Source organism: Salvia hispanica, chromosome 4 (assembly GCF_023119035.1).
Source record: "Salvia hispanica cultivar TCC Black 2014 chromosome 4, UniMelb_Shisp_WGS_1.0, whole genome shotgun sequence".
Classification (NCBI taxonomy): Eukaryota; Viridiplantae; Streptophyta; class Magnoliopsida; order Lamiales; family Lamiaceae; genus Salvia; species Salvia hispanica.
Window position 1 is genome coordinate 28039142 of NC_062968.1, and position 11444 is coordinate 28050585.

Consider the following 11444-nt stretch of genomic DNA (forward strand, 5'->3'; position numbering starts at 1 on the left):
TCCATATAATATAATTTGGATGCAACTTTTCAACTTCACGTTATATTAAAAGGCCTCATAATGAATTGATAAGCCTCCTTGGATCATCCACAATTTATACCCAAGTTTTCTTTAAAAAGTTTATTATTCACCTATAAAATCAACATTTTATATTTTAATTACTATACAGACAATTCTCCATAACTATCTATTTTATTTATCATTTTTATATTTTTAAATGAAAAATAAAAGAAGAAAATGAAAGAAAACAACAAGATGAATCGAAAATTCTAAAGAAATACTGTATCAAATATATTGAAATATCTGCGACTTTTCCACGATAACAATAACAAGTGTTAGAATTCATATATTAGTACCACGCATTATCTCAAATATTATTTAAAATCAAAATAACAGCTTTAATTTAACATAATGTACATTTGCACACACACCACACTAGGAGGATTGGTCCCCCCACAGGATATTGGATATTTTGTAGAGGTACAAGCGATTATATATTCTGTTTTTTCTCATGAATATTGTTAAGATAGTCATGACCAATTGTACAACTAATTATATATTCTGTTTTTATTTGGTATCATGACCATATCACGTTATTATTGTACAATCGATTTAAAAATATTTTTGTTTGGTTTGGTTTGGAAATTTCAAATATATAGTACTCTAGTAAATTTTATTTCTGGTTGTTTGTAATACTAATATGGAATTTTTTTATTTTTTCACTCTCGTGTTCAATTAAATCCTGAACTATTTATTTGGGACATCTCATTCAATATTTAGGCGTCTACTTTTCTTAATTTTAAATTAACTGAGTGCAAATCCCACGGTTTGTTAAGTTTTCAGTGATTAATTATTTTTGTAATAATGCGTCCAATTCACGTGTGGACGTTCCGCGGTTCATGCGACACTATTAAATTTTAGATTAATTAAATAACATCAAATAAGATAGTTTTACCATTATTAATATTATTATTATTCAAACCAATTTCAGATATCCGTACCATAATTTGATGATAATAAATCTTTATATAATCAAATATCGAAGATGCAAAACAACTAAATCCATCGATTAATTAAAATTTCAAATAATTATAAAAATGTAGGTCATGTGCCTTATGCAAGTAATTAGCTTATGTCATTTTCCTTTCATATAATTGCACAGTTTAACCCACTGGCGTAGCCAATTAAGAACAAGGATATAGTGGTTACCCCAAAATTCTGTAATTATTACTACTATTTGAGAGAACTCAATATTATAGTTTGCACAGTGGTCTAGTGATATTGCATTCATTTCTTATCACTTAGATTAGGTGTTTGATTCTATTTGGACACAATTTAATTTTCTTATTTTGTTAAAACACGTTGGTGTCTAGAATTGTAACTATTGGAAATATTTTCAATATTATATTCTTTTACTGTAACAATTGTTAATTTTTTTTAATTATATTTAATAATTATTAAAAGAAAATGATTTTTTTTATTAAATATTAGTAAGGTTTAGAAAAATAAAATAGAATGTTAAGGTAATCTAAATGATGACGAATATTATTTACGTTTTCACCGAAACTTTCCCAAAATAATGTAAAAGATGATTTCTGAGTAACGGTATTACTTCATATAAAAATTTATCGCACCCCCAAATTAAAAGTTCTGGATCCGCCACTGGTTTAACCATGGCTGGAGACATTCACTGTTATTAATAATAACAACTTATACTGTCACTTGATAATAATTAAGAACAATTAATTTAACATTTACTAATTTTTATCTACTTGGGGAAAAAAATATGTGCTGTCACTAGACATATATTAACATGCATCCAACTTTATAAATAATTCGCTCATGACTTCCTTGCAATTGTAAAGTAGTCTAACGTCACAATCAACACCACTTAAAATTTTTAAATATTAAATCTAAATATTAAAGTAGAATGCATTAATAACATTAATTTATTACACATGTAAAATTTTTTCAGAAAAAACATATAGTCGTAGTAGTACAAAAAGGCAAAGCATAAAGTGGCTTTAAATTACTGTATTCACTGAACTCATAGTCAAATTTATGTAACAAATTAAATTCATCAATCATTACTATAGAAAGTTAAAAATTTTATCAAGATTTAATATTATGAAATATATAGTTGTGTTTTTATGGTTGGTTGGAAAAGTTTTGATGTGTCAATTAGAGAGTACCTACTGTTGGAATCTATGCCGGTCAATAGAAGGCCTTCTCAACTCGGCTAATTATTTTGATTTTTCAAGTTGTAATTTCAGTTTTTTATTTGTATTTCTTCTTAGGTTGTATTACGCCTGACTAATTTATCTCTTGTAATTCTAGAAACCAACACCTGCTTAGGTGGAAATAATTATATAAAAACGTGACAAGATATGTGTACCTTTTCTATGAAGAGAATTAGGAATTTGGAAAGAAAAATTGTAACTTCCATTTTGTCGAAAATAATTCATTTGCACATTATAAAAGCAATAGTATAATTAGAGTCACATGTATACTTATGTGTTCAATCACGCGTGGGCCCACTAGTTAGAGGAGTTTGTTACGAGACGGCAGAGGTCTACGTGTCACATTTAATGAAGTAATGAATATATTGTGTCACGTCATATTAATAATTTAAGAAATACTCAAGACTATAGGATTGTAAAAAAAAATTAATTGAAAAAGTTAGTGGAATATATTATTTTTTTATATTTATTTTATAATAAAATGTGAGTTAAAGTGAGTTGGTGGAATGTGAGACCTGCTTACCAGTAAAATAAAGTGTGAAGACGAAATGAAATAGAAAAAAAGTGACAATTATTATGTGACGGAGGGAATATATTTTTATGTAGAATTAGTAAATTAGAGGAATAGATAATCCGCCTAGTTTAGTTGGAAATAAGTAAATAGAAGAGAAAAAAAATAGTGAATCAAATTTCTATAAATAAAAGAATGGTAAATTTGATGGATATATTAAAATGAAAAAAGATGCTATAATTTATTTGGAGCTAAAAGGATAAAAACACTACCTCGTTAGATAATTAAAACCAATCTATATAATGGTTTGTGGAGTTCATTAACACTGTCAATAAAAAAGTACAGTTAATGATTCCATATGTATTTAAATCATTGGAATAATCTTCAATAATTTAAAACCGTACGAGATATTTAAAACAAAATTAAATATAACTATACTGAATAGTTAAAACTATGATGACTACATCTGTGTAATGTAGTGAGTACTAATAAATGCGATCTTATTTAATCTCCTTAATACGACATCGTCGCTTAACTTGAATTTATTAAAATTAAATACTCATTTAATTCACCGACAGTAGTATGGATTGGAATTTGGATTGTTGAGAACAGATCAGGTGACGTGTCGGTCGTGTGAAAGCGGCACAGTTGCATTATTACTACTTATCTCAATATTTCAAAAAAAAAAGTCAGGTAATAATAATTTTTAATTGTGAATAATTTGAATTTTAACATAAAATTGATAAATAATAGTGAAAGAAAAAATAATTAAGAACTATTAGTGAAAAAAACATCCATTTTATTGTAGAATGGAGTTTAACATAAATAAATGTGATTATTTATTATAAGCAAAAAAACTAGAAAACTACTCCCTCCGTCTCATAAAGATTGTCCCACTTTGACCGGACACAAGTTTTAAGAAATATTCTATAATGGAAAGTGAGTTGAAAAAGTTAGTGAAATATGAGTTCTACTTTTATATATTAGTATTATAATAAAATGTGAGTAGGAATGAGTTAGTGGAATATGAGGTCCATTATCAAAAATAGTAAAATGTCAAATAAGACAAATATTGTGGAACGAACCGAAATAGAAAAATGGGACAATCTTTGTGGAAAGGAGGGAGTACTATTTTATTAATTTCAGATAGATTAAGTATATTGGTTTATTAAACGTAAAGGGTCGTGAGAAACATAAGATTTGTTTTCTAGTAATATTGCAAGTAGTAATTTTATGGAATCTACATCGGAATATTTAATGTTTTGCCGGCATCGATATTGATCCATAAAATAAGCCCCAAAAATAAATATTAGTGTAGTGGACTAGCAATGTCAATTAAATTAGTAGTTCGTTAAATTGAAAGTACAAATCCAAATTTAGATTTATTAAAATACTGAGTATGTTTTTTATTGTATCCCTAAAGCTAGTGATATATATATAGCCTAACTAATCGCGACTTGAAAATTATTAACAGATCCAATCAAATGACCTGGCCCAAGTAGCATCGTTCATTTGTTGATTCAATTATGATTTCATGAATAAAATTACTGAATTCACATTAGTTAATCATGTCAAACAAAGTAAAAGACTTTATTTTCTTTTCCCTCCATTTCAAAAAATAGAATATGTAATATGCAAAATAAGACTTGCTACGTGAATATCATTAAATGAATTGAGCAGCCGGCAGTGGCAATGCAATTAGTTTCGGAGGGACAGATTTGCAAGAATGGCTAGGATCGATTCTCACTATTGTTGTGTAGTTGCAACACCTCTTAGGCACAAGTATGAAGTCTTGGAAGGATAGTGAATTATGACACTCCCTCTTAGTGGGCCACTATATATCTTGATTGAACACTCCTCACAGTGCTATTGGGCCGGGATAAGGGGGCTCAAACTCTTTGAGTTTGGGGTTTCACCCTATTTGCAAAAAAGGAATAAATGAATTGAGCTGTCCACTTAAGATTCGTCCAACTTTGTGAAGAAGACGGCACCGTTTTATTGATTGATTGTGTTAGCTGGCCAAACAATGGATAGCGTACTTTTATTAGAGGCAAATAGTTTCATTTAAATTTATTACTAATACTAATAAATATAAAAGGAACCGTATATATAATAGTTATTTGAAACTATTATTGAGTTAACACGAATTAAGATATAAATAAATACTCCCTCCGTCCCCGTTTAAGAGTGTAATGACTTTTTTAAAAAATCAATAGTTAAACACTATAATGATTAAAATTGGGAAAATATTATCGTTGATTTATTTTGAACTGGTTTTTTTATATTCACTAGTATCTCTCCCGTGCGATGCACGGCACGTTATATTTATTTGTAAAATTGAATATATTATAAAATTATTATACACTAAAAGGAAAAAATAAAATTTTGTAATATTAATATTAGTCTACAAGTATTAATTAAAATCTTTTAGATATCCAATAAAAAAAATGGAAATGCACATTACCAACATATAAAAATTAGAGTTAAGAGTGTATTTAAGGAAATAAAATAATACTAAGTATTAATTAATAAATTAAAGAAAAAAATCAACCACAAAATCAAATTTATATAAAAACAATTTTTATGGAAATAGTTAAACTTGAGCTTAGTTGATTCCAATAATGCATAACGCAATTAAATACTCACAAATAACGGAAAAGTGAGGAAATCAAACAAATTTCTTGTACCTTTGTTTTTAATCTCATTGCAGATACGAAGCAGGTGGCAACTAAACCCCACTATCGTTAGGCTGAAATTTTTGCAATCTTTTTATGGGTCGTTTCCCCCATTTATATTCCAAATATAAGCATCAAAATTTATTTCCAAAACCTTTTTCACTTCCTCCATCCCTTTGACTTCCCCCATTTATTCATCATAACAATAAAAAAAAACTTTTTTTATTTATTGCAAAAATTTATAACTATTAAAGTGGCATTTACATTTTTTTATTTAATATTAATATAAAATTGTTCAAATGACAATTTTATTATTTTCTCCAAAACTCCCCTATTACTGTTTTATATATGTATAGATTCAAAATTAAAAATTAATAGCCCATTTTTTGAGTAAATAAGAATTTTAAGTATATACGCTATAAAATTCCACTTCTTTGGATATAAATAAAACCTTTTTTTTTTGTAAGTATTTGAAAAATAATTTAAAAAAAGGAATGAAATAAAGTAAGCATATATTACAAATATGAGACAGCTAGATAAATTCATAGAATAAAATATAAAATATAACTTAAAATTAAAAATGAAAAGAAATAAGAGGCTTTACATCCATTTTTCTTCTACAAATTTTCTCATCTTCACTGATTGCACGGTACTTCTCCCTAAGTTTCTCTTCTCCAATTTGCTAAACAACAATAATATCTCTATTTCTTGTTCCCTTTCTATTATTCTTAATTTTTGTAGGGTTGAAGGCAAAGATGTCGTCTTTTGAATGTTGATTATGAAGTTTTCCAACTTCACTTGAGTCCGTCGTTGATCTGCAGTAAAAATAGAAAAAGAAGACTAATCAAATGTAAAACAACATACATGAAGAATATTAAATTAAATTTACTCTAGAAAATCAGTCGATCAACTTGGAATGTAAAAATCCAATTCGGAAGTAGTAGTATTTATAGTTAAAAAAGTATATTAGGATTATGCTGCAAATTGGTGGCATATTAATTCTTAAATTTACTCCATAAAAAATTAATTTCCACCCTAACAATTTTACACACAATAATGCGATAATTGAACATCAATTTACTTGAAGCTCCCGTTATTAACCAAAAAATTGTAAAAGAATGCAGAAATAGATGGCTAACAAACTTCGGAAAAACACACATTAAAATGTGGAGAAAGGTGTGTGGTGCATTTGGTTATATAACTCTATCTAGTGTACAAAAACTACAGCCCGGAACAAAACAAACCGCGTACTTACATCAAAGATAAAACTGCATGGGTGAAGCCGCAACTCGTGCAAAGTACGAAATTATTTGCTCTTTCTCTAGTATCTCTATTACTCAAAACTGTATTTGAGAGCACGAACGAAGAGAATAAATTGTAACCCTCCAATCTTGAACTCCAACATCATTAGCATGAAACATATTTAAGAGTTAGAAAATGTTTTGTTTTCAAGTCTTGCTTTTCTTCGGCTATATGTTGTTGTGCAACATTACCACTAACTATACCACTAATCCACTACTTATGGAAACTAAATAACCAGTTAACACTTAATCACACATTTTATATATTTTTAATTTATTTAATATCTATTTTAAATGGGCATTTCCCTAAATACCCCTAAAATTCTTCTTATTTTCCTAAACACCCCTAAAACTCGCCTTTCATATATTGTATAGATTGTCTACAAATTAAGGCCATTTAATTATTTTCCCACACCATTGACGGTTACATCAATTGTGGCCATGGAATCCGTTACATGATTTAGTAGTACTTGATAGATATAGAGGAAATTAATAATTTTTATAAATAGGAATAACACTTTAGACTAATTTATTTCATGACATTTATTACACGTAAATATTAATTCCAGTTACTACAAATATCTATATTTGCTTCAAAGTTTTAAAATTTAAATTTATACCCAAAATTAAAAATAATTCAATATTAAGGTTAAAACTCGCCTTTTATATATGTATATAGATTCTCTTTAAATGTTAATTTTATTGGTATGTTTATTTTGTTTGATTTTAAAATGTTATTTTAACGGAAAAATATTAATTTCGATTCTGAGTAACGTCTAACAAAGAGTATCCACCTTTCCAAAAAAACAAGAAGAAAAGAGTAATCAGAATATTATAATTTGGGCCTTCCAGGCCCAGTAAATATTAGTACAACAAGGACTGGACAGAATAGGCTTAATAAAATTTGTAAAAGTACTTCATGGTCTTATGAGTGGGCCCAGGCGTAGTAAAATATGTAGCCTTTAACTATTGCATATAGTACTCCTCTTATTGTTATTTTAATGGATCAGTGAAATATATCAAAATACAAACACGTATAATGCATATCTGTAAAGTATAAATAATTGTTTAGTGGGATATCGGTATTTGGTATAACGAAACTTTTAAAAGAGTTAGATTTTTTCGCGAACTTTAAAATTAATAAATAAATTACAAATTTTATCTTAGATTTGTTTTTTTCTACGAATGAAAAAATTCATATTATTTTAATAGATTGAAGAACAATTTTGGAGGGTGTGCTTCAAGAAACTATCTTCAAATATTGAAAAACTTAAAGCTCTCAAAATTGTTGTTGAGAAATTACAAAAAAAAATCCATATCATAATATTATTTGTGAAAAATTTTTCATTCGTGTGAAAAAACAAACTCAGGGTAAAGTTCATGATATTATTTGACAATTTTAAAGTTTATGGCATAATCTAACTTTTTAAAAGTTTCATGATATTAGATGTCAATATCCCTTATTTAATTTGATATAATGAGTAGATTCTACCCAATATCTTATGATTATCTATAAAATTTTGTCTCTATCAACCAATCAACTATTGTTTGAATTAAAATTTGGGGGTGTTTCATTCACAAAATTGTATCTGAGATTAAATTTGTAGTGTGTTTACTGTTTAGTTTATGAGATTTAACCCTACAATTCAATCCTAGATAGATAATTATAGAATAATTAATCATAATTAATCTCCTATGACTAGAATAATCTCATAATTCAATTCTAGATAGTATCTTTATATTATTTTATCTCAAAAACTAAAAATCAGCCTAAACTAATTATTGTGTCGCCCCCAAACAATTTTCGTTCTACGTTCAATACAGTTTTTTAGCACTATATATATAAGACACTTTACTCTTAATTCGGTGAAATTTTTCTAGACCAAAGAAAAGAAAGAAAAATGTTAAAATATACTACTGTTGAACACTAGTAATAAATTCTCTCATCGAAGATAAAAAAAATAAAAATATTAAAATTACTTGGAAGTAGATAAATACCAAGAAATGATGAGATTTAAATTGTTCTATCTCCAAATTTAAGTGGAGAACAACACCACGATATTGATGACCATCCTATCCAACACAGGAACTATATCGATTACAATTCCAAATTATCATAGTCGGTTTTATTTTTATTAAATTTAACGTGTCATTCAACTGCACATTATAAACAAAAATGGAATAAAATAAAAATATTTCACAATAATATTATTTCATGTTTCTAAATACTATTCCTCAGTCATTTAATTTCTGGTAATATTGAGGTTTATAGTCCGAAAAGCAAAATTATAATATGAAAATACACACAAAACAGTACACGTAAATTTCAAACCTCAAACTTTCACCAACAAAACTTCAATAACCTTACGCAGATTCCTTCGCGACGCCCCTTTCGCCGCCTCCGCCGCAAGATTCTTCCACACCGCCGCCCTCCTCCTCATCTCCTCCCCCTCCTCCCCCACCATCAAACTCCTCACCTGCTTCTCCACCTCACCCCTCTTCACATCACCACCAATCTCCTTCCCCACCCCCCATTGGTTGCAGCAGTACCAGCAATTCGTCTGCTGCTCCGCGAAAAACGGCCAGCAGATCATCGGGACCCCGCTCGACATGCTCTCCAGAGTCGAATTCCACCCACTGTGCGTCAGAAACCCCCCAACAGCAGGGTGCCTCAGCACCCTCTCCTGGGGGCACCAGCTCGCCATCCGCCCCCTCCCCCTCGTCTCCTCCAGAAACCCCGGCTCCAAAACCGCGTTGTCCCCGGAGACGAGGTCGGGGCGGATGACCCACAAAAAGGACCGGCCGCTGTTGGCCAGTCCCCATGCGAACTCGGTGAGCTGACCGGGTGTCATCACGGTTATGCTCCCGAAGTTCACATAAACAACCGAACCGGGTTCTTGAGAATCGAGCCAGTTAAGGCAATCCGATTCTTCCTTCCATAAGTTTGAACCAAGCCGGTCCAACCGGTCGGTTAGACCGGTTTCGAGTAAGTGGAGCGGTCCGACCGCGTATGTGGGCGGGAGGAATGCGGAGAGCGCGTCGAGCACGTCTTGCTCGAGAGCATCGAATGTGTTTAGTATGATTGCGGAGGCGCGTTTGGCACGTGTGGTCTCTTGAAAGATGAACCGGATCATGAAGTCGTCTGGATCCGTGGTGCGGATGAAGCTCGGGATGTCTCTCAAGCGCATGCCTTTCATGGCGGGGATTCCGTCCACCACCGTGTCTAGATATCCGTTGGTTAAGTCGGCCGTGTCTGCAAATTAAATGTCGGAACGAATGTCATAATTTTATACTAGTATACTAGAAATGAGTCAGCCACCCTTTAAAATGCCTTATAAGAGAAGGATTATCCATACTTATCTAGACAAGCTAGGATCATCATCAAGTTGATATGAACAAAATTTAAAAGATTTAACATGATAATTTCTTAAGAATGAAAAATGTTCAAATCATACAAAGCACGTCAAGTTCAATAGGAATATAATAGCAAAATTAAAAATAGAAACTTAGAACAAATAAAGGAGGATTAATTTAGATGTAGAAACATGAATATTAGTTGTAATTAAACGAATAATAACTGATTAAAACGCTATTGATAGTGGAAGAAGCCAAGTGTATCAATCAAAATCTTGACTCAGTTTCTTCAATATACTCTCGATTAGATTGAATACCTATGTATTTTTTTAATTGTCATCCACCGACACGATAATAAATAGCATAGTAATGTTAGGTCCCTCTGTTTAATTATTTCGATCGACTTAGAATCCAAACACAAACTCTTTATGTATAGTTGGCCAAAAAACTGTACATATATAGACTATAGGTTATATTTGAATTATAAAACATGCATGTACCTTTAAGTGGAGCATATCCCATTTTTTTAATCTTTTCAAACTGTGTGTAAGCGTAAAAGCCACACGCGCTAGTAGTCCAAAACAAAACCTCGGGGAGGCCTAGCTCGGCCGCGGCGTCAAGGGTGAAGCTCATGACGCCGTCCGAGACAATGCACGAGACAGGGGGTGCGTCCCCGGCCTCATTGAGCTGTGCGATAAGTTGCTTAAAGGGGGCCAGGCACGTGGTGGTGGTGGACTCGCACAAGGACGGTATGTCTTGGGTTGCGTCCGCAGTCTCCGAAGGTGGGAGGCCGTCGGGGATCGTCTCGAAGCGGAAGGTGGGGAGGCCGTCGAGGGCGTTGGCCCCGCGGGCCTTGAGGAGGCGGCGGTGGTTGTACTCGGTGTTGACGAAGGTGATGTGGAAGCCGCCTTCGTCGTGGAGGAGCTTGGCGAGCTTGAGCATCGGGTTTATGTGGCCTTGGGCGGGAAATGGGATGCAAATTGCATGAGGTTTTTGTGCACCCATGATATCGGTTTGCGGATTTTTATTATACTCTCTTCGTTCGCGATTAGAAGAAGGATACGTGGTTTGATTTGGTTTGTATTGTGTTTTGAAGAATGGGAAGTTATGGTGACATGGGAGCAATTTTGTTGAGTTATTTATAGATAGCAAAGGACCATATGTATGCATTGATTTCACAACTTATATTAAATTTAATGGGAAGTCAAAAACTAGCAGTGATCACAATTGACTTTTGCACTTGCATAATGGGGGAATAAATTTTGTACTGTAATCTTTATTATCGACATGCGTTACGCTAGCGAATACGTCATGTGACAAATTTTTTTAGATTATGGAATTTAAAAATTAATATTTTAAATTT

At 31.3% G+C, this 11444-nt stretch overlaps 1 protein-coding gene across 1 annotated transcript; it reads right to left on the minus strand.

Annotated features, from left to right (window-relative positions):
* Positions 1-8909: 8909 nt before the first annotated feature.
* On the minus strand, positions 8910-11202 carry LOC125217969 (7-deoxyloganetin glucosyltransferase-like). The gene is made up of 2 exons (XM_048119552.1): positions 10582-11202; positions 8910-9980 (listed from the first exon to the last, which is right to left on the minus strand). Exons 1-2 carry the CDS (start codon positions 11084-11086, stop codon positions 9061-9063), a joined length of 1425 nt encoding a protein of 474 aa, XP_047975509.1. The 5' UTR covers positions 11087-11202; the 3' UTR covers positions 8910-9060.
* Between the last annotated feature and the right edge of the window lie 242 nt (positions 11203-11444).